General features: G+C 31.1%; 2 protein-coding genes across 3 annotated transcripts; both read right to left on the bottom strand.

The window, feature by feature from the left end:
- Positions 1-2,894: 2,894 nt before the first annotated feature.
- Positions 2,895-6,372, bottom strand: LOC112790428 (cytochrome P450 71A1-like). Of its 2 annotated transcripts, none has more exons than XM_025832833.3 (3): positions 5,854-6,372; positions 4,176-4,646; positions 2,895-3,697 (listed from the first exon to the last, which is right to left on the bottom strand). In XM_025832833.3, exons 1-3 carry the CDS (start codon positions 6,316-6,318, stop codon positions 3,083-3,085), a joined length of 1,551 nt encoding a protein of 516 aa, XP_025688618.1. In that variant the 5' UTR covers positions 6,319-6,372; the 3' UTR covers positions 2,895-3,082. The 2 variants fall into 2 exon arrangements, with proteins under 2 accessions (XP_025688618.1, XP_072089035.1); XM_072232934.1 differs by having other exon boundaries at positions 4,350-4,646.
- An 11,997-nt stretch (positions 6,373-18,369) lies between these two features.
- Positions 18,370-24,002, bottom strand: LOC112790427 (cytochrome P450 71A1). Its single transcript, XM_025832832.3, has 3 exons — positions 23,438-24,002; positions 21,597-22,061; positions 18,370-19,041 (listed from the first exon to the last, which is right to left on the bottom strand). Exons 1-3 carry the CDS (start codon positions 23,900-23,902, stop codon positions 18,403-18,405), a joined length of 1,569 nt encoding a protein of 522 aa, XP_025688617.1. The 5' UTR covers positions 23,903-24,002; the 3' UTR covers positions 18,370-18,402.
- Between the last annotated feature and the right edge of the window lie 946 nt (positions 24,003-24,948).

Genomic DNA, 24,948 nt, shown 5'->3' with positions numbered 1-24,948 from the left:
AAAAGAAGAAGTTCATAATTCACAAGATTTTAAACATTTTCTATAACAAGCAAAACATACCTTTAGTATCAAAAGGCATGAAAAGCCGTAGCAGCAATACTAACAAATAAAGGAGACAATGGACCAACTTCTTCATCTGACCTGAGTCAAGAGAAGCACATTTGAACAAAAAGGGCAACTAGACTAAATTGGAAATCAAAAATAAAAAAGATGCATTAGACCTAAATATGAAATCAACTAAACCTATTTAGATGTAATTAAAAGTACAAGACTTGCTTTACACAATTGCATAATCACTTTTCATCATACTTGCTTTACAAATATACCATATACTTCAATTTTAGATTTACCTTATTGAATTACCCATGAGACTGGTAATTATTTGCCAAAACCTTCCTACATCATCTATTAACAGCTCAGGAACCTCATCTGATACATAAGTTGCCAACTATGCAAGTTATATATATAAATCAGATCAATATTACTAGATATTGAAAAATTTCTACCATGATAAAACATAGCATATGATATATGTATCACCTTTATTCCTTTTCTTTGAGACTTTTCTTAAAATAATGATAATATATCATCCAAAACAGCACGCAAGACAAACAGTGAAGCTTCAAGCTCCAGCTTACAAGCTTCAATCTTTACCTGATCCAATACATCGTTTATAAGTGACACCAAAACTTTTTTACTTTCTTGCGCCATTCTCACATACTCCACTTAGTATTTACAAGCTAAAACACAAACACACTACCAAAACCTCACATCACATTGAAAAAAAAAAGAAAATCAAAATACACAGTTTCACTATTCTCCAATAATAACAAATTCAAAAAAGCTTAAAAACCAGTACCAAGTGAATAATAACAAAAATCACAAGAAATTTATATCCACGTATTCACGCACTCTCATGTTTCAATCGAACTAGCAAAAAATCTAGCAAAGCAGAGAAATAATTCGTACTTTTGAACCCTAGAATGTGAAAAAGTAGCAAGCTGACCTGTCGATCCAGAACAAAAGGGAGACACTGAAGATTTGACAGAGAAGACACAAAGGACGACAAGGAGAAAACCGGAGGAGATCATCACTGGAGGAGACGTCGGAGGAGGGAGATCGTCGCTGGAGCAGACGTCGCAGGAGGAGATTGTCGCTGGACTAGACGTCGTCGGAGGAGATCGCTGTTGGAGCAGATCGTCGCTGGAAGAGATATTGCCGGAGAAGATTGCCGTCGAAGGAGAACACAGGAGGAGATCGCGTAGTGTTTCAACATTTTGCTCGAATACAGTGATATAGGGTAGCATTTTTGAAATGAGGGTTTGGTCGATTTGTGCATTTTAAATATAGCTAATGTTAATGGCGGTTCAAACCCGCCAGAATTACAAAAAACCGCCACAAAATTTAAATCATTTATGACAACTACAAAAAATGCCGTAATATAAATGTCATTTTAAACTTTTTTTTATAGTGACTATAAAATACAACTGAAAAATTCCTATAAAAAAAACAAAGATATAACAATACCTTTGATTAATCAAAACATTTTCATGAGCAATTTTTTCAACGAAACTGAACAAAAGCTCATATCCTAATTAAGGAAAACAAAGAATTCAACGTAACTCAACAAAATCGCTTTGATGGTGGAAAATGCTTTGAGATATATAATTTAAGGGTAAGGTAGAGTTCTACTACTAGATATTGCTACATGAATGGAATTTTTAAAGATTGACAAAGTAAAAAATAGATATTAGAATTGGATTTTATTCCATTTAAAATATATATATATAAATTATTTAACTAGGAACAACTCTTAATTATATATATACTTATTGGTATTTAAATATGTAGAAATATATATTTATTTCACATTTATTTGTTTATGAGTTTGCTATCAATTTAAATGACTAGAAGAAAAAATTACAAATTTTTAAAATTAGAAAATATATCTTAAAAATGTAAGGAAAAATTACAATAATAATATTTTTTTAAAACGATAACAAATAAAAAATAGTGAATAATTAGAGACTTCCACAATTAACTAGTGCTGCAAAATAACAACGGTCTGCGGTGTAGTTTCAAAGGCAAATTTAATGGCAGTTACAAGCTGTCACAAATAAAAGAATAATTTTTTTTATGTTTTGCAGATAGCCGTCGTCGCAATAAAGTGACGAATTTTAAGTTATATACTATAAAAATGAATTAATAAACTATTCTGATATATTAGCAATTGTTAAAAACTATTGTAAATACATTATTCGGCATCTTAAATGATGACAATCACCAAAAATATCGTTGGTCTATTTGTAGCGATTTAATTTTTAAAAAATCGTCACTATTTTCTGCACTCCACGTAATGATTTTTCTTTGGTCAGAAGGAATATTGAGCCCTTTTGAAAGGCATAATTTGAGTATGGAAAATATTATACTTTCAATAACACTATTTTTTGACTAAATAATTTTTATAATAAAATACAATTGTTATTAATTAATTATGCATTAAAAATATTTTTTAATTAAGAAAAAAGAAAACGTGTATTAATTGTTAATAAAATACTGGCGTCAAATAATATATATAAAGAGAATGCTAATGTAGTGGGATTATTGGACTTTCATGTTCTATCCAACCCGATAAAATGTGTCTTTTAATTTTTTATTTTTTTATTTTCTATTCACTCTCAAATCTTACAAACTATATTTCCAAATTATCTTAAAAGAAAATATTCATTTTAAAAAATATACTTCAAATAAAATTTAGACTACAATCATAAAAGATGCTCAAAGTATATGTTTCTTTGAGTTTAAGCACACTATATATACATACACCACAATAACTTATGCTCACATTTCATACACCATTTTATATAAGTGGATAGTTACAACAACAACAACAATAAAAAAGCCTCGTATTATTAGGTGGGGTCGACTACATGAATCAAACGATGTCATTGAACTTTATCATATATCATATCTACAGAAAAACTGTTTATATATAGATCTCGTTTGATCACTTTATGGATAATTATTATTGAAAAATAAAACAAGTACACAAGAAACTAAACAAAGTAAAATGGCAATAATCTCAACAAATTAAGTAAGGCATTGGCTCTAAATAAAGTGGATGTTTTTTGCTAATGGTTAACCCACTCAACTCACTCATATCTATCAATGCACCATTATTATTAGGAACCTTCCAATCAAATAAATAGAGAAGATTAGCCATCACATACTCAAGAGAAGCAACTGCAAATGAAACTCCGGGACAAGCCCTTCTCCCAATTCCAAATGGGATCAATTGAAAACCTATTCCCTTATAATCAGCTTGTTGGGTACCTTCAAATCTTTCAGGAATAAACTCTTCAGCATTGTCCCATAATTTAGGGTCTCTATGAATTGCATATGAATTTATATACACGGTTACTTTTTTGGGAATGTGGTACCCTTTTATTTCCACACTATTTGCTGTTTCTCTTGGAATCAAAAGTGGACCTGGTGGATGTAATCTAAGAGTTTCTTTGATTACACACTTCATGTACTTCATTTGATTTAGGTCATTTTCTTCTATCATGGATTTTCCACCCACAATTCTTCTTACCTCTTCTTGTATTTTTTTCATGGTCTTTGGATTATTAGCAAGTTCTGCAAAGACCCATTCAATAGTTGTTGAAACAGTGTCACTTCCCGCAACAAACATATCCTACAATTATGGAAGATGCATAATTATTGTGAATAATAATAATAATAATAATAATTTGATCATGCAGAACTATATATCATTGAGCATTTAAGTTTTTTTGTAACTCTTGACATAAATATTTGAAACGAATTGATTTAGAAAATAAATTTAGATCGATATAATACAAATGATAATAATTTAAATAAAATTGAATTAAAATGAAAGTAAAAATTAAATTAATTTGATCTAAAACATAAAAAATTATATCAGTTTTATTTGCTAAATCGATTATTCAAATAGTACTACAATCTTATCTAGTTGATATATATTGTCAATGAAATAAGTAATAAAAAAATTAAATATTTTTTTAAAATATATCAATGAATAATCATTTTTTTAATTTATTGTTAGATGGTAAGGATTTTATTACTTTGCCTAAAAGAGCTTCACTGTATTTATTATTATTATTATTATTAAAGGAAGAGAATTGAAATAAAACCACAAGGAGTGCTTTCATGGTATCTCCATTGAGCTCAAACTCAAGCATGTCCCTCTCTTGAAGTTGAAGAAGTACATCAACAAAGTCTTTATTATTATCATCACAATTTCTCTTCTTTCTCTTATGTTCTTCAATAATCTCTTCTAAGAACGTATCAAAATCAGCATGAATAACCTTTAATCTTGACGTGAAACCTGTAAGAACATCAACCCAATCCAATGAAGGGAACAAATCTCCAACCCCAAGTTTTGATAATTGTGTCATCATCTTCCTCACAACCTCCACAATGCTTTTTCTACCATCATCACTTGTTTCGAACCTTAGTCCGAAAATGCACCTACTAGATATGTTCATTGATGTTGCAGCAATCATCTTAGATAGATTCACTGACGATCCTTTTGTACAAGCTTCATGTATAGAATTAATCATCATTAATACTTCATTTTCTCTAATGGGTTGAAACGACTTTACCTATGTTTGAAAAATAGAAATATGAATACCAATATAAATTTTGAATACAATAATTTTAATCATCATGACAATTAATATTTAATTAATAAAGATATGTATATGAAAAACACAATATACAGTATCCAAAAAATACTTATAATTAATTGTTATCTAAGGCACGTTTGTTTAGTGGGTGTGTCCACTAAATTTTGAGAAACAGTGACACACTCACTAAATTTTAAATACATAAAGTAAGTAAAGACACGGTCATACACATTGATACACAAATACATAAAATTTGTGTACTGCTATTTTATTGAGACACTAAGACACAAAAGTTAAGACATAAGTTTTTTTACTTTTATTCTTAATAGTAGTAACTATGGTAATTTTTTTTTTTTGGAGATAAGAATAATATTAATATTTGTAATTTATGTTCTGTCTTGTGCATAGTTACCAAACAAAGTAAAAATTTTGTGTCTCCTTATATATGTCTTCAATATTTATGTATTTGTGTCTATGTCTTCACCCATACATAAATCAAATACAGCCTAATAACTCACTACTCTATCCTCTTTGTTTTCTTTCTTTCTTTTTTAGCTTTTCTGTCTTTCTCTTTATTTTTTTATTTTTTTAATTAATAAAATATTTAAATAATTTTACTTGTTTCTATATTTATTTTAAATTAAATAAAATACTAAAATATAATTTAATTATATACACTTTATACTAAATATAATATATAAATTTAATTTAGTTTCTATCTTTTAATTTTTATCTTTTAATAGTCTCCCTTTTAAATATAGCCTAACTATCTAACCTACTTATTAGTGTATATTGTCTATTTTAATATTTGTGATCCCTAATAATTTTTGTTTTTGACGATAAAAATGAAGGCAAAACTCTCACACATTCATTACAAGAAAAAATTTTTCACACTTTTATAAGACATGCTTGATATTCTCTTCTCCCATGTGAGCCTTCACATTTTACATACTCTTCAACCAAAGAATAATTATGATTCATGTAAGTTTTTAAGCAAGATAATCAAAATGATATAAATATATTACTAGTACTCATAGAAGTTTGCTCTTCTATCTATAAAAGAATAATTTTACCTTGTTATTACCAATATATTTTATTTCTCTTATACGTAACAAATAAAATCAAATAATTATGAATTTTTGTTTTGAATAAGAATAAAGTTTTTATGCATCATCATTCTTACCCTATTTGTGCTTAGAAGCTCAAGAACACACAACTTCCTTTTCCTTCTCCATTCCTCTCCATAGGGTGCAAAACCAATCTCCTTGCATTGATAGAAGAATACCTTTGAAGCTTTAGTATTTGCTCTATTGGAGAAAGCAACATCATGTGTTTTCACTATCTCTTCAACAAGATCTGATGAAGAGACAACTAGGGCTTGAGTTTGCCCTAATTGAAGCAACAAAAGAGGGCCATATTTGTGAGAAAGTGCCTTTAAAGATTGGTGTGGAAGTGTTCCTAGTTGATGAAGGTTTCCAATTAATGGTAGCTTTGGTGGAGATGGTGGAAGGTTATTGAACTTGTTGTTTCTTCTTGTGAACCTAAGAATACACAAGATGCTTATGATTATGAAACATATGGTAGAGAGGGTTGATGAATTTGGTTGATGTTGCAATTTCTCTAGAATTGATGATAGAACAAGTTCCATTGTAATTTTTTTTTTGTATGCCTAGCAAATAGTAATTAATGCAGATCAGGTGTAGTTTTCAAAATATTGAAAGCTCTTAATTAGTATATAATGCTCAAGGTGTTGAAATAAACGTGTGGAATAATCTTAGATAAAAATTTTGATATTATATTATAAAATTTTTTTTAAATTATTAAATTTTTAGATAAAAATATTATGAATAATTTTATATACAACATCTTATACATAAACTAAAATTAATTATCAATTAGTCATTGCATATAAAAATATGCATTTTATATATTATAAAAAAATTAATATAACAGTACAAAAGTTTAATTATTTGTTTATTATTATTGTTGATTTAAATATATATTCTATTATGAGAAAGTTAAATATGTTAGTAAATAATTATTTAATTAAAAAAATATATAAATTAATATATAAATATACACAAATATATAATAACCAATCATAACTTGTTTTCATTGTTTATAATAACCGATTTGATAACATGTAATAAACACCGCATAGATTTGATCAAATTTTTTTTTGGTGACTATAGATTTGATCAATTATCACTATTTAAAAATTTTAGTGGGCCAGTAGATAAAAGAAATGGAAATCATGTGTTCGACATAGGACTGTTAGTAATTTAATTTATTATTTAATTCTTTTAAAAGATGTTATATATATTAGCATACATGTAAACAATTAAAACTTAATTAATAACAAACTAAGATAAATTTTAGATACGTAAATTTTGAATTTTAAATATGTAGCTCCTGAATTTTCAAACGAACTAATTTTTTGTTGACTGATTGTGTTTTTTTTTTTACAATAATACCAATTTAAAACTATATTGTGTCTTCTAATGTTTTAACAAAATATTATTTATATATTAAAATTAATCACTAAAATCAGTTATTAAGTATTTGTATATAAATATATACATTAGTAATTTAATTTACTTTTAGTATGTATTTTATATTTTTATGTATATTTTATATTAATAATTAATTTTAGTAACTAATTTTGGTATATATACTTAATATAGTTGATGTTTAAAAATGAAGAAGAGCCTATTATGATAAAAACAAAAATGTTTAATTTTTTTAAATTAGAAATGAGTTCGAATTTACGATTTTTAGGTAAGTATGAAAAAATTATACCATTTAAAACATAGTTCGTTGATAAAAAAATACTTAGTTTAATAAAACAAAAAAAAATGTGTGATACTTGATGACAAACTGATTTCAAGTTTTCAACATACGAATCCATGGCTGACGGATGGTTTGTGATTCAAGCTCTCTAGTTTTAGTATTTTTAGTAATTATTTAATTAATATAAATATTAAATTATTTTTAATAAATAAATTTTATTAATTTATATATATAAATTTTAAAAAAATATAAATATAAATTATATATTTTTTTGTATAAAATATTTATAAATATAAGTATAAATTATTATTAACTAAATACTAATAAAAAATAATAATATTTATTAAGTATGTAACATTTCTATATTTTAAATGTTTCTTATATGCCATGGTGTCAAAACCACAATAAACCTCAATAAGGGTGGGTGGTGGATGATGACTCACATATCCATTTAGGAGTTATTTTAATTTTTTTTTTATTATAATTTGATTGAGACCAAATATCTAACTTTGTCTAAGAGTTTAATTAATATTAAATTTATAATATCTAAAAATATGTATTCTATTATTTTAATTTATGAATAATTAATTTATTATTTTATTAATTTTTTTATTTTAAAATATTTTGATCCTATTTTTTATATCGTATATTGTATTTTATATACCGTATATCATAAGATACACATAAATAATAATAATAGATAAAATTAAACTTTTACTAAATATATTCAAATCAAATATAAATCATATAATTCATGTCATTTAATAATATTCACAAATATAAAAGAAATAAAATGATTAAAATACATATAAGTTTTGGTTGAGCCATTTAGATAAAAAAAAAAAAGAAAATTAAAGACAAAATAACATAATAAAGTAGGTATATATAAATCATATAATATTAAGAAAGGAGCATAGTGAGAACAAAATTCTATCAAACATAACATATGATCTAATAATAAAGTAATAACAGTAACACAATAAAATGTTAGAAAAATACACCTGTAAGTCACTAGATTGCAAAAGCCAATAAATAATATAAGGAACAAAAAGTCAAGAAAGTAACTTATCTCATATCTCTAATAAAGAACGGTGATTACAAAAGTTGATATTATTGATATTTAAGAATTGTTAAATTATAATATAATTTAATATATTAAATTATTTAATATAAAGAAGAGAGAATTTAGTTTTGATGGCTTATTTTTAGTTTTTTTTAGGTAAATTGAATAATTTTTAATTTTAAGTACAATATATAGGGGTGATAATGGGGCGGGTAGAGACGGGTTTTTGCTCTATCCGATCCTGCCCCGCCATATAATAACTTGCACAAAATCCGTGTCGCTTTTATTTATGGATAGTAAAACGTTGAACCCTAATCCGCTCCGCCCCTATATGTTCTTATAATTATTAAAATCCAATAAATAAAATTAAATTTTAAAATTTATATAACCATCATCACATACATGACATAAATTAAACTAAAAATTTAAATATGATACAATATTATTAACTATTTACTAATTATTTTACATATATTATACATATTATATATTAAAATTATATATATTATATATATAGTGGGACGGGTATTACCTAAACTCGACTCCGTCCTACCCCTTCCAAGAATTCGCCCTGGTGCGAGGCGGATAATTACCCGCCCCAAACGGATAGGAATGGGGTAGGTACCCGTAGGTTCGAGTGATATTGTCATCCCTAACAATATACACTCACATATTTCTCACATATTTTTCAAGTACTATAAAGGCACACAAAGTGGGCGACCTTCTCAAGCAAGCAAGCTCTATTCTCATCCTCCAATGAGTATCAAACCCAGGAAAGATGATTAAGAGACACAAACCCTCATCCATCTGTGCCAACTTGCGTTGGTAATATAAATGGAGTTGTCAATCTTAGAAACCAAGTTGAGTAAATGGACTTAGATCACCTACTGGATCCTTTGCTTCTACTTGGTCCAAATTTGTCTTTTCATACTAGTCATCCAGATTTTTTTTTATCTTTTGGACTTTATTAGTTTATTATTGGGCCAGCCAAGATTCTTTCTTTCCTTCTCCTTTGGAGATGAGCTATTATTGACTAAATCCCCATTTTGACCTCTGAGATTCACGCGATTACTCAATTTGGTCTCCGAAATTCAAAATTACCATTACTAGTCCTTCAGATTCAAATTCGGGCACCAATATGGCCCATCGAATCTTTTCGGCGATGATTAGGCAAACGGAGTACTAAGATGGCACCCTCTCTGCCACGCTGGATGATGAGTAAACGACGTCGTTTACTCTTGGCGCCTAAACAAGTCAAAAATAAAGAATAGTGGAGGTAGAGAAGAAAAAGAATATTTTCTTTTGGGTCTCCATCGTTTCTTCTCCCTTCATATACAAAGCGACAACATTTCTGACTTGTTTAGGTGCCAAGGGTAAACGAAGTCGTTTAGTCATCCTCTAGCGTGGCTTGGAAGATGCCATCTTAACATTCCGTTTGTCTAATCATTGCCAAAAAGAGTTGAGGGACCACATTGGTGTCCGAACTTGAATCTAGATGACCAATATAGATAATTTTAAATTTCAGAAATCAAAATGAGTAATCACGTGAATCTCAGGGACCAAAATGGAGATTTAGTCGCTATTATTCCTTTGAATGAGTGACGATTGGATTTTTGACGGTTTAGAATTTCTCAAATAAAATCTCGTTGTAAAGTATAGTTTCTAAACCAAGCAATAATCCTTTCGTACAAAAATTTGTTTGTCACAAGTACAAACACCTAAAATCTATAAACCGAAGTATTTAAACCTCGGGTCGTTCTCCCTAGGATTTACAATAAAGTGTCTTGTTATTGGTTGTGAGTTATATTTGGGGTTTTTAAGATTTTAGACAAGAAATATAAATGGCAAAGAAAATAAACTAACAACTAATAAAACTCTTGGCAAGACATGAGAACTAGAAGTCCTATCCTAGTTATCCTCCTCAATTATGATAACAAATTATCCATTACTCCCACCTAGTTAACCTCTAACCATGGAGGAAAGTCAAGTGGATGAATCAATTTGATTCCTCAAGTCCTAATCAACTCCTAAAGGAAAGATTAGCTTTAGAGGTATTCAAATCAATTAGCAACTTCCAATTATCAATCAACAAAAGGATTAGATAACTCAAGAGTCACTAATTACTCAACCAAAGCCAAGAGGAACAAAAGCTACACTAAATTCCTACCAAGCATTTCATCAAACACTTGGGAGGCATGAAAGAAAAGCATAGTAAATTGATAACAAGAATAGAATATAACTACAATTATTGCAAAGAATTAACAACAACAAGCAAGGAAATCACAACTATCATGAATTACCTCAAATTGCATTATTGGAAGAAAACTAAGGAACAACAATCTATCCAAAATAAAATGAAGAATTACAATTATGAAAGCACATAACTAGAAAGAGAGAGATGAGAAGATTAAAAATTGATAAAGGAAAATTGAATCAAAGCATGAATTAAATCTAGATCTAAGAAAAGAGATTAACCTAAACCTAATCCTAATTCTAGAGAGAAGTGAGAGCTTCTCTCTCTAGAAACTACTTCTAAAACTAACTATCTATCTAATAATCCCCTAATTAGTCTATGGGTGTGAATGTGTGTCAATCCCCTTCAATCCTTGGCTCTTATATGCATTTTGGCGCCAAAGTTGGTTGCTGAAACCTTCCAAAAATCGCCAGGCACGTGTTGCAATAAAAAAATCACGTGCGGACCACGACGCGTGCGCGTCCCTGGCTAATTCTGCGATGTGCGCGCGAGCGCCTTGTGCGCGTACGCGTGCTTGGCCGAGATCAGCTCTTTGGCTTTTTGTGCTTCTCTCCACTTGCATGCTTCCTTCCTTGCTTCCTTTGATCCATGCCTAGCCTATTTCAATCCTGGAATTACTAGCAAACACATCAAGGCATCTTATGGAATCAAAGAGAAACTAGAATTCATCAAAATAAGGCTCAAAAAGCATGTTTTTACACTTAAGCACGAATATGGGAGAGATAACAAAACCATGCTAATTCATAGGCTAAATGTGACAAAAGGTTATCAAGACACTCTAAACTTAATACAAAACAAACCGTCAAATTGGGGTTTGTCAACCTCCCCACACTTAAGCCTTAGCATGTCCTCATGCTAAATTAAGAAGGAACTAAGGGTTATGACATTTATTAAATGCAACTAAACTATATGGGTCCTATCTAAATGCAACTACCTAAAGCAAATGCAAATGCTTAATTCAAACATATCAAATTGCCAAGAGAGCATGTGTAAGCACAAGGGCTAGGTAATAGGAATTAATTCCAAACCACAATTGTATTGAATTGTCAAAAAGAATTTAGACTTGCAAGAATATAGATAATATGGGTGAACACATGTGATTGAACTTTTGAACCCTCACCGGATATGTGTATCCGCTCTATTCACTCAAGTGTTTAAAGGTCAATTCACTCAATTCTCTTCTAATCAAGCTTTCCAAAATTTGATTTTCTTCTAACAATCAACATTTATTCAATGCATGCATACATTCATCATGAGGTCTTTCATTTAGGTTGTAATGGGGTTAGGGTCAAGGTAGGATCATTTATGGTTAAGTGGACTAGGATTTGAATCTTTGATTAGCATAGACTTCCCCACCTAACTATATAATGACCTATACAAGTTCAAACTACTCTAACTACTCATTCTTCACTTTTTCTTACATATTCATGCATCCTTATTTGATTCATAACACTTATGCATTGATTCTCTTTTATTGAACTCACTTTGGGGCATTTTGTCCCCTTTTTATTATTTTTTTCTTCTTTTCCATATACAATTGTTTTCTTTTCTTTTCTTTTGTTTTTCTCATTTTCACTTTTATTTCTCTTTTTTTTTCTTTTCATTTCTTTTTCTTTTATCAAACTATATACAAGAACATCAATGCATAAGGTCTATTCATTTAATCAATACATGAGTATGTACCCAATTCCTAAACATGAAAGTGTACTACCCCTTTTATCCCATCCAATGTTCCCAAGCCTCACCAACTTTGAATAATAAACACTCTCACTAGCCTAGGCTAATCAAAGATCCAAACAAGGACTTTTATTGGTTTTCCGCCTTGGGCTTGTAATGTGCTAATATTGAGAATAAGTTGGTTAAGCATAGGCTCAAAATTGGCTAACAATGGAGAATAAAAGGTTGGCTATTTGGGTAAGTGGCTAATGAAGTAATGGCCTCAATCATACAAATGCATAAATACAAGAAATAAATGGACATATAGAATCAAGCAAATCAAGGGTCACAATCATAGAAAGAGAGCAATTTCACACAAGAATGGAAAATAAGTGGTTATAAAATGTAACCACATCAATAGGCTCAAGTCTCACAAGCTTGTGTTCTTAGTTCAATACATGATTCACAACGTATGAAATTCAAACAAGTTCCATTAGAAATTTTCTTTCAATCAATTGGGTTGATGCCCTATATTTAAACTTCTTGGAAAATTTCAATATTTGACTAAGCATTGTTGTGATTGAAGAATTCAAAAATTTTCTTAGTTCACCATTTCCTTTTCACTTAAAACCAATTTCTTATGCGAAAAGGGTGACTAAGTGTTTGCAAGTCAAAGTATGATTTCTAATCACAACCACGAATTAAAAAGAAAGATATGTAAAAATGTATAAAGAAAAATTCAACTAAAAGTAAGAGTATGAAATCTATCATCTAAAACATCTAAGGATATCCATAAGCATCAAAGTATCTAAAATCCAAAATAAATCCAAAATAAGTAGTAAAAGTATCAAGCAGTAAAAGTATCCAAAATAAACTCAAAATACATCAAATATCTACAAAGGGTGTGCAAAGTAAGATAGCTAGCAAAGTGGCCAAAATGTTCACCGGTATCTAATGATGCCACCGGCTACCTCCCCACACTTAAGATTAAGCATCGTCCACGATGTTAACCCTGAGGATCGGGGAGGTGGTGACAGGGAGAAGAAGAAGGATGAGAGGGAGGGTGGCCGGTGATGGCGGCGCAACCGTCGGCGGTGATGAAGGTGGTTGCGGCAAGGGAGGAGAAGAGGATGGTTGGGGGGAAGAAGGGCGCGACTGCGCAATGCTCGTTGCGCATTAGGTTATCATCTTTTTGAAACGACGCGGGCGCGCACCTTGCGCGTCCGCGTGCATTGATGAAACTAGGGACCTACGCGTGCACGTACAGCGCGCTTAGGCGCGGAAGATCAAAATAGGCAGAGACGCGTCCGCGTACCGTGCGCTCACGCGTGCAAGGAGTTGGGCTGGAGGCTTAAGGTTGGCCCATATGAGGCCTAACTCTCTGGTCAATGGCCTGGAGGTTGCACTACGTAGGCCTGCGCGTACGCGGCACGTACGCGTCCGCGCGCGTTGAATTGGGCCAGGGGCTTAAGGATGGCTCAGAGCTGGCTTAACTCTCTGGGGCTTGGCGCAAGATTTTGCAGCAGCAATTCGACGCGTACGCGGCTGGTGCGCGTACGCGTGCTTTTTCCCTATAGTTGTATTGACGCGCACGCACGTAATGCGCGTCAGCGTGGAGTGAATTGGGCTCGAGGCATAACGCTGGCCTAGGAGAGGCCCAACTCTCTGGAATATGGGTGATGATGTATCCGCTCATGGACGCGTGCGCGTGCAGCGTGCGCGCGCGTCCACCCCCTCTCTCTTTTTTTTTTTTTTGAAGAGGATAATGCCTAAAAGCTCTACTTGCCCAAAGACTCCCCATGGTGCCTACAACTCCTTATTTAGTCAAAAACCTACACTTTCTAAAATGCAAGTTGGTTTTGAGATTTATTCTATTTCTACTAATCACAACATACATGTTAATATTCTAACTACTAATGTATACAAACAAGCTAATTATGATATGCAGACCTACCTACAATGGTAACTCAAATCACTTATTAAACAAGGTTAGAAGAGAGTGGAAAGAGTTTACCATGGTGGGGTGTCTCCCACCTAGCACTTTTAGTTAAAGTTCTTAAGTTGGACATTTGGTAGAGTCCTTGCTAGGGTGGCTTATGCTTAAACTCTTCTTCGAATCCCCACCAGTGTTTGCACTTCCAATAGCCTCTGGGATCCCAATTTAAACGTACAAGGCCTTCAAGGGGGCCTAAGCAAGTAACAAGGCCCCTGAGTTGATAGTGGTCTATGTATGTTCCGGGGTCCCATACTTTATTTGTTAACTCCTTTTCTTCTTGATCTTCATGCTTCCAATAGGGTAACAAACTTATTGAATTCTCCTTATAACTCATACTCATCATCCTAATCCCATTGAATTTGGCTTCACTCCACCTTTGAGATTCAAAGTTTGATATTCCATCCTTTATGCACCTTGATTCAAATTGTCCACCGACATCTAATCCGTTCTTACTCTCTAGCCCACAAAGAGCTCTAAGTTGGCCGTCCGTTTCTAACAATGCATATTGATATGGGCCAAGAAAATTAAAGGATGAGATGATTACCCACTCAATTTGTGATGGGGACGGCGACTTAGCAAGGAAGATATCCAATGGTCTTGACATTGTAGGTTCCACTTCCTTTGGCTCCTCCATGATGATTTCCATCTTTTGATAACTTTCTTTAAATTCTTCTTGTTTGCTAACTTCCTTCAAACCTTTATTATTGATCAAGTCATGTGTTGGAGGTTGCGCACCCTCCTCAACATTGATTTCACATTCGATGAGGGAAGCTTCAACAAGATCACCATTGTCACTTGATGTAGAGTTATTTTCGTTGATGGAACTTCCTTCTTGTTCAACCTCCTCTAGGTCTTCTTCCACCTCTTTATTTTCAACAATCTTCATTTCCTCCGCTTGTTGCAATACATACTCCAATTCTTTGCGCTCAACTTGAGATTCTAAAGTCTCCCTCATACCTCCTTCTTTGGTTGCTTTCTCACAATCATCCGTGAACTCATTTCGGTTGTGATATGAATCCCAAGAATCTATCTTTTGACGGATGGTTGCTTGAAGTCGATCCATTTCTTCCTTGAAACGATCCATCAATTCTTGTTCCGCTTTACTAACATAAGTAGGATCATATTGCTCTTGGATTAATGGACATTGATATGCTTCCATGGAGGTTTGTGGTGGAGAGGGGAATTCATGATATGGTTGGAAAGGGGATTCATCAAAGCTTTGAGGTAGGAAGTTGTTTTGGTTATTGGTAGATGGTGGAATTATACGGGACGTAAATTCTTGGAGGGTAGAGGTGAAACTAGTGAAGGCGGTTTGGAGTTCTTCTTGCTCTTGAAGAATGATATCAAGTGTATCATTCATGGGGGGTTGGGTTGGAAGGTAAAGATGTTGGAGTGGTGGTGATTCAAGGGTTGCTTGTTCATAATCGTCACAAGGGTATGCGTAGGGGGAATATAGATTTGGATCATATGTAGGCAATTGGTGGAAATAAGGTGTGGGTTGAGAATATGGTGTGTAGAATGATGGTGGTTGAGCGGTATAACCATGATAAGATTCATCATATCCATAGGAATGATATGCATTATAGGAGGGATTACCATCATAGTAACTTGAAGGGGAAGGTTGCCATGGTGATTGCTCATATGGATATGGCTCCCTTCCTGAGAATTCATCTATCCCATAATGTGAGCCATCATTCAAGTTTTCATCGCCTACAAAGTAGTCATAGTCATATCCAAAACCACAAGGACGAGAATTCATAGTGGCAAATAGAAACAAAACCGATAGAGATCTTAAAACTAACAAAAACTAACAAACAAACAAAAGACAAACATATTCACAATATTCACATATTTACATTAACCAAAAACATGGCACTCATGCGCATTCCCCGGCAACGGCGCCATTTTGACGATTGGATTTTTGACGGTTTAGAATTTCTCAAATAAAATCTCGTTGTAAAGTATAGTTTCTAAACCAAGCAATAATCCTTTCGTACAAAAATTTGTTGTCACAAGTACAAACCCCTAAAATCTATAAACCGAAGTATTTAAACCTCGGGTCGTTCTCCCTAGGATTTACAATAAAGTGTCTTGTTATTGGTTGTGAGTTATATTTGGGGTTTTTAAGATTTTAGACAAGAAATATAAATGGCAAAGAAAATAAACTAACAACTAATAAAACTCTTGGCAAGACATGAGAACTAGAAGTTCTATCCTAGTTATCCTCCTCAATTATGATAACAAATTATCCATTACTCCCACCTAGTTAACCTCTAACCATGGAGGAAAGTCAAGTGGATGAATCAATTTGATTCCTCAAGTCCTAATCAACTCCTAAAGGAAAGATTAGCTTTAGAGGTATTCAAATCAATTAGCAACTTCCAATTATCAATCAACAAAAGGATTAGATAACTCAAGAGTCACTAATTACTCAACCAAAGGCAAGAGGAACAAAAGCTACACTAAATTTCTACCAAGCATTTCATCAAACACTTGGGAGGCATGAAAGAAAAGCATAGTAAATTGATAACAAGAATAGAATATAACTACAATTATTGCAAAGAATTAACAACAACAAGCAAGGAAATCACAACTATCATGAATTACCTCAAATTGCATTATTGGAAGAAAACTAAGGAACAACAATCTATCCAAAATAAAATGAAGAATTACAATTATGAAAGCACATAACTAGAAAGAGAGAGATGAGAAGATTAAGAATTGATAAAGGAAAATTGAATCAAAGCATGAATTAAATCTAGATCTAAGAAAAGAGATTAACCTAAACCTAATCCTAATTCTAGAGAGAAGTGAGAGCTTCTCTCTCTAGAAACTACTTCTAAAACTAACTATCTATCTAATAATCCCCTAATTAGTCTATGGGTGTGAATGTGTGTCAATCCCCTTCAATCCTTGGCTCTTATATGCATTTTGGCGCCAAAGTTGGTTGCTGAAACCTTCCAAAAATCGCCAGGCACGTGTTGCAATAAAAAAATCACGTGCGGACCACGACGCGTGCGCGCACAGTACGTGTGCGCGTCCCTGGCTAATTCTGCGATGTGCGCGCGAGCGCCTTGTGCGCGTACGCGTGCTTGGCCGAGATCAGCTCTTTGGCTTTTTGTGCTTCTCTCCACTTGCATGCTTCCTTCCTTGCTTCCTTTGATCCATGCCTAGCCTATTTCAATCCTGGAATTACTAGCAAACACATCAAGGCATCTTATGGAATCAAAGAGAAACTAGAATTCATCAAAATAAGGCTCAAAAAGCACGTTTTTACACTTAAGCACGAATATGGGAGAGATAACAAAACCATGCTAATTCATAGGCTAAATGTGACAAAAGGTTATCAAGACACTCTAAACTTAATACAAAACAAACCGTCAAATTGGGGTTTGTCAATGAGTGAAATGGACTTTGAATCCAATTGAACTTAATGCTTTGGATTAATTTTCTGCGCCATTAAGTAAATTAAATTACACTTAATCAGGTTATTAATTCACTAATAATATTTAGTTATCATCAATTAATTTTTTTGTTAGTTCTTTAAACTTAACATATACATATATGTCATTGTTAGAGATATAAATTTATATAGTTATTATTATAAGTTTAATTTTTTTTAAATATTTATAAATAAAAATATTGTGTTTTAAGACACTAAATTAATATATTTTGTATTTTTTTTTACAGAAAAAAATAAAAATACTAGACGGAAACATAATTTAGTAACACTACATAATAATAATAATAATAATAATAATAATAATAATAATAATAATAATAATAATAATAATAATAATATGTGGAGCTTTACAAGTTTTATCTAAATAGTTGGTAAAAGCTGTGGAGTACAAGTGAGAGAAAGTTGATAGGATACAATATTGTGATACATAAAACAAATAAAAAACATAGAAAAGAAAGCAAAGAAAACAGTAACACATAAAACAAAAAGCATATTTCCAAATAAGAAATCTCATGATACAGTCTGAGAGAAAGAATTTGGTTGGTAAGGTATTGGCTTCAAATAAAGTGGTTGTTTCTTGCTAATGTTCAACCCACTTATCTCACTCATATCTATCAATGCACTATTATTATTATTAGGAACATTCCAATCAAACCAATAAAGAAGATTAGCAATCACATACTCAAGAGAAGCAACTCCAAATGACATTCCAGGACAACCCCTTCTCCCAATACCAAATGGAATAAATTGAGAATCTATCACCTTGTAATCAATTTGTTGGTTGCCTTCAAATCTTTCAGGAATAAACTCTTCAGCATTGTCCCATAATTTAGGATCTCTATGAATTGCATATGAATTTATATATACTGTTACTTTTTTGGGAATGTGATACCCTTTTATTTCCACACTATTTGCTGTCTCTCTTGGAATTAAAAATGGACCTGGTGGATGTAATCTAAGAGTTTCTTTAATTACACACTTCATGTAGTTCATTTGATTTAGATCATTTTCCTCTATCATGGATTTTCCACCCACAATTCTTCTTACCTCTTCTTGTACTTTCTTCATGACCTTTGGACTGTTAGCAAGTTCTGCAAAGGCCCATTCAATAGTTGATGAAATACTGTCACTTCCTGCAACTAACAGGTCCTACAATTAAGGAAGATGCATAATCAATTTATTGAATAATAATAATTAAGCATTTAAGCAGTTTTTCAGTCTTAACATAAATATTTCAAAGTTATTTTAAACAATAAATAACTTAGTCATAGTGTTAGGTGTAATTAATCTTGAGAATCTTTATCTATTAATAGGATTAAGTGTTAGTATATATACTGTAAGAACAGAATATATGGCTTTGACAATCTCAAAGTTCCTAGACCTGTTTCTAACAAAACTGCCTTAATCTGCAATTTGAGTGTTCATGAATCTACTTCCTCTTATACCTCTGATTTTGTTTCTCCTCATCGTAATCAATCTAGCTATAAACACAAGTTTCAATTCAGCCACGCCCATCTTGAATGTTACATCCAATTCTTGTAATTCAAACAATAATCCAGTCTTATGGCACAAAAGATGTTATGAATAAATGTTGTTTATCAATATCAAAATCTAATTCCCTACAATATGTCCCTTAGCTAAAATGCAGAGATTACATTTTTCAGAAACACAAACAAATTGTATTTGGAGACATTTGGGGACCAGCCTCGATTAACTCTAGAAATGGTTTTAGGTATTACTTAAGCTTTGTTGATGCCTTTAGCAAGTTTACTAGCATTTATCTTGTGGTTAATAAATCACAGGCACTCATAGCATTTCAAATTATAAGAAATTAATGGAAACTGATAAAAGGGGTGAATTTCTATCTAAAGCATTTACTGATTTTCTTACACATGAAGGTATCCAACATAGACAAGCTTGTGCACACACTCACTGAGATGGGGCTTTCCCTCCTTGCCACAGCCTCCCTCCCAATGCAATTTTGGGAGGATGCCTTGCTTACCTTAATAATTAATATACATCATTAAGGTAGCGTTTGGTGGAGAGACAGATACTGAAAGACTGAGACTGAGAGACAGAGACTAAGAGACAGAGACTGAAATAAGTTTTAGTATTCTGTTTGGTGCCAAGTGAGAGACAAAAATTGAAACAAGAATAAAATTCTAATTTAATTTACACAAAGGATAAAATTGGAATTAATTAATTAAAATGAGAGTATTTTAGGTATAAAATGTTATTAAAGTTTCAGTCTTTGTTTCTAAAAATATCAGTCCCCTGTGTCCCTACATTTTGGAGGCATTGAAATACTGAAATTTTGGGAACAGAGACAGAAACTTTAGTACCAGTCTCTGAGCCAACAAACATGATACTGTGTCTCAATCTCTCAGTCTCTGTCCTAATACTGCAAAACAAACGGTACCTAACAGATTACCTACTGCAGTTTTGGAAGACAAAAGTCCTTTTGAATTATTGTTTAATCAAAAACCAGATAAAGTTTTTGGCTTGCTTTCCATTTCTTAGACCTTGTAATAAAGTAAAATTTGATTATAAAAGTGAAATGCTTATTTCTTGGTTATGATTCAAACCACAAAGGGTAAGGGTACAAGTGCATGCTAAAACTGGGAAGGTGTACTTGTCAAGACATGTTATTTTTTATGAGTTTAAATTTCCATATCAACTCCTACTCTCAATGCTACTGACTCTACTATTTTTTATCTGGTATGAGGACAGACCACCATCTCCAGCTATCAAAAAGAACAAAAAGATGAAATCATGAGGTATATAAAGCCAGGTTGGATGGCAAGGGATTTCACTAGGTTGAAGGGGTGGATTATGAACAAATATACTCAACAGTTCTTAGACCAACCACTGTGAGAGTATCTCTGGGCTGGCCGTTGAGACAGTTTGACTTCGACAATGCCTTTTTGAATGGCAATCTCCAAGAAATTGTTTACATGGCCCAACCCCAAGGATACAACACCAAGAATATTTCACTTGTTTGTAAACTGAACAAGGCTATCTATGGCTTGAAACAACCTCTTAGAGCTTGTTTCAAGCCCTTGACAGCCACTTTTCGAGCATTTGGATTTCAAACACTAAATTTGATGTATCTTTATTTGTTAAGCATAACTCCACTAATATGATCTACCTATTAGTATATGTAGATGATATATTATTGTAACAGGAAACAACAATCAAGAAATACAGCATCTAATCTCTCAATTACACAAAGTATTCTCTTTGAAGGATTTAGGCAGATTCAATTTCTTTTTGGGATTAGAAGCTACATACTTACCACATGGAGATCAATGATATCTCAATCAAAATATGCAATGGAAGTCATAGTGTAACTGCAGTCAAATAGTCAGAGACTGCAGTGACTTAGTCATAGTGTTAGGTGTAATTAATCTTGGGAATCTTTATCTGTTAATAACACTAAGTGTTAGTATATACATGTAGAGGAAGTACTGTAAGAGTACACAATTATTATTCACTCAAGATTATAGATATGTTAGTATGTTTCTTCAATAACAAAGTGTCTTCAATCCTCTGCTCCTTTTCTTCTCTTTCTTTACTAATTGTCATAGAATCCTTGCCAAGATTCTATATTTGTATGAAGAAATAAATAATATTTACTTAAAAGGGTGATTACTTTATAAAGGGATATATATGGTAATAAAAGTAAGAGATAATTGAAATCAAACCAAGAGGAGTGCTTTCATGGTATCTCCATTGAGCTCAAAGTCAAGCATGTCCCTCTCTTGAAGTTGAAGAAGTATATCAACAAAGTCTTTATTATTCTCATCTCTTTTCTTTCTCTTATGCTCTTCAATGACTTCTTCTAAGAACTCATCTAATTCAGCAAAAGTAACCTTTAATCTTGACATGAAACCTGTAAGAACATCAACCCAATCCAATGAAGGGAACAAATCTCCAACCCCAAATTTTAAAAATTGTGACATCATCTTCCTCACAACCTCAGCAATGCTTTTCTGACCATCATCACTAGTTTCGAACCTTAGCCCGAAAATGCACCTATAAGATATGTTGCTTGAGGTTACAATAATCAGCTTAGAGAGATTCACTGATGACCCTTTTGCACAAGCTTCATGTATGGAGTTAATCATTGTTGATACTTCATTTGTTCTAACGGGATGAAAGGACTTCACCTATATGTTTGAGAAATGAGAATTTGGATATGAATATAAATATTAAATACAATCTTATTAAATATATAATTATTTATATACACTACTATAAAAATCATTTTTAGGGTCATTTTATTTAGCGACAATAAAAATTGTAGTTAATATATTTACTAACAATTAGACATTAGTTGTCTTATACTGTCACTAAAAAATTTTAGCGACAATTATAATACAATTATCTATAAAAAACTTTTTAATATATATATTGTAATTATAAGTTTGTTTTTGAAAAATTTCTTCACCAATGGTGGTTAAGTGAAAAAAAATTATCAATAAAAATGATGCCACAAAAAAATAGTAATTGTAGTACAAATACTTTTTAAAAGAAAAAAATAACATCGAATAAAAAATGAAAAAAGAGAACTTTAATGTTGATAATATTGGTATTAGTGATAATGACGGTAGAGGAGATAATGATAATGATAAATCAATAAAAATAATAGAAGTAGAAGCCATAATAATGAGAATGAAGAAGGTAGTGGTAGTAGTGGTAGTAATTAGCTATATTATTGAAAATAATTTTGTGAAGGTTTAAAACCCCCACAAAATACAAATAAAACTCCCACAAAACCAATTTTTATTATTATTTAAATAATTTTTTTAACAGAGGGATCATATTGTCCCAAAATAAAAAGGTTGAGAGTCGAAGTGTCCCTTTTTTTTTTTGACAGAGATCCCTTTGTCCTTTGTGAAAATGGACAAAGACCGGATTGGGTGTTTACTCTAAACTCTTGCACAAGGGATATATAATATTAGACATATAATTATTCATATATCTCTTTTTAAAATCTTTAAGTTTTTGAAAAAAATAGTTTTATGTATGCATGTGGTATTATGATATTAAAATTTATATGATTCAAAAGTTATAGATTTTAATCCTTATTGACCGCAACATAAATAATTTCATTGTAAGATAAAAAAAAATTATATAAAAATTTATACAAATTCTAAAAAAGGTTCTTATATGAAAAAATTTTAAAAATATACATTTATTTGTCTATTCCTATTAACTTAAAATTTTAGAAAAAATAATTCCATGATATAATGATATTAAAATTTTTATGCGTTTTAAAAGTTTAAAGTTCAATTATTGTTAATCTCAAAAAAAATAATTCCAGCACATAAGATCAATAAAAAAGAAAGAAAGCCTATAAAAAAATTAAAAAAAAACTTTTGTTTCTTATTAACTTAATTTTTTGAAAAAACTCGTTTCATGACTTTTTTTAAATATTCTTTTGTTTCTCTTATATGTAAGAAATAAAATATATATAAAGTCAAATAATTATGATGAATATATTTTGAATAAGAATGAAGCTTTTGTTTATCAAAATTCTTACCCTATTTGTGTTTAGAAGCTCAAGAACACAGAGCTTCCTTTTGTTTCTCCATTCCTCTCCATAGGGTGCAAAAGCAATCTCCTTGCATTGATAGAATAATACCTTGGCAGCTTTAGTGTTTGCTCTATTGGAGAAAGCAACATCATGTGTTTTCACTATTTCTTCAACAATATCTGCTGAAGACACAACTAGTGCTTTAGTTTGCCCTAATTGAAGCAACAAAATAGGGCCATATTTGTCAGAAAGTGCTTTTAAGGATTGGTGTGGAAGTGTTCCTAGTTGATGAAGGTTTCCAATTATTGGTAGCTTTGGTGGAGATGGTGGAAGTTTATTGAACTTGTTGTTTCTTCTTGTGAACTTATTAATAAGGACACACAAAATGGTTATGATTATGAAACATATGGTAGAGAGGGTTGAATTTGGTTGATGTTGCAATTTCTCTACAATTGATAGAGCAACTTCCATTTAATTTTTTTTGTTTTTGTGTGTGCAAGAAATGCAAAGTAGGGGCGGTACTTTGAAAAGTTGAGGTCTCTTGATTAATATAATGCTCAAGATGGTGTTGAAATAATTCGTGTGTGGTATTATTAATGTTAAGCTATTATCTTTTTCAAGACTTTAAGCCACAATAAATACATAAATCATGTTATATTTAGAAAGTATTATATTAAGAAATGTTTTCTTGTAAATTATAAAATTGTTAGATAAAATTTGTGAATTATTTTATATGCAATTATATGATGTAGATATAAAAAATTAACTATTTATTAATTACTGTGTCTAAAAAAAGTATTTTTTAGGTAATTTTTTATGACTAAAAAATGTACTTGATATTTTTAAAAAATATTTTAAAATATTATTATAAATAATTTGATAATTTAATTTGTCTATTATAAATTTAATTATTCTACTAGTCATAACATGTTTGGTTATTCTAGTAATTAATTATTTAATTAAAATAATATATAAATTAATATATAAATATATATAATACATAATGCATGTTGATTGATTTATCGTTTAATTTTAAATTTATATGAAATATTTTTGCTTTCATGTGATCAATAATGCATAGATTTGATCAATTATTACCATTTAAAAATCTTAGTGGGACAGCAAATTAAAGAAATGAAGAAATCTTGTGCCACATATATTTAATAAGACTGTTAGTAATTTAAATTATTATCTTAATTTTTCAAAAAAAAGTATGTTATATATATTAGTATACATGTGAACCAATAAAAATTAATTAATAACCAACTAACATAAATTTGTCCGATGGTGTGACAGCGAACTTCAATTGTCATCATCTATTGTGCCACAATCATTTTAAAGATGCTGTGTATATTGTATGGTGTCAAAATGACAATAAACTTGGTTGGTTTATATTGTTGGTTTGTAATGTGAATATATACATAGAGCACATAGTATGTATCGTATATCTGATAGTATATTTTATTAAAAAAAAAGTAATAGAATATACACAATTGATCATTCATTCTTCCTCTTTT

The sequence above is a fragment of the Arachis hypogaea genome, chromosome 3 (assembly GCF_003086295.3).
Source record: "Arachis hypogaea cultivar Tifrunner chromosome 3, arahy.Tifrunner.gnm2.J5K5, whole genome shotgun sequence".
NCBI lineage: Eukaryota > Viridiplantae > Streptophyta > Magnoliopsida > Fabales > Fabaceae > Arachis > Arachis hypogaea.
This window is presented reverse-complemented; position numbering and strand designations above follow the sequence as displayed.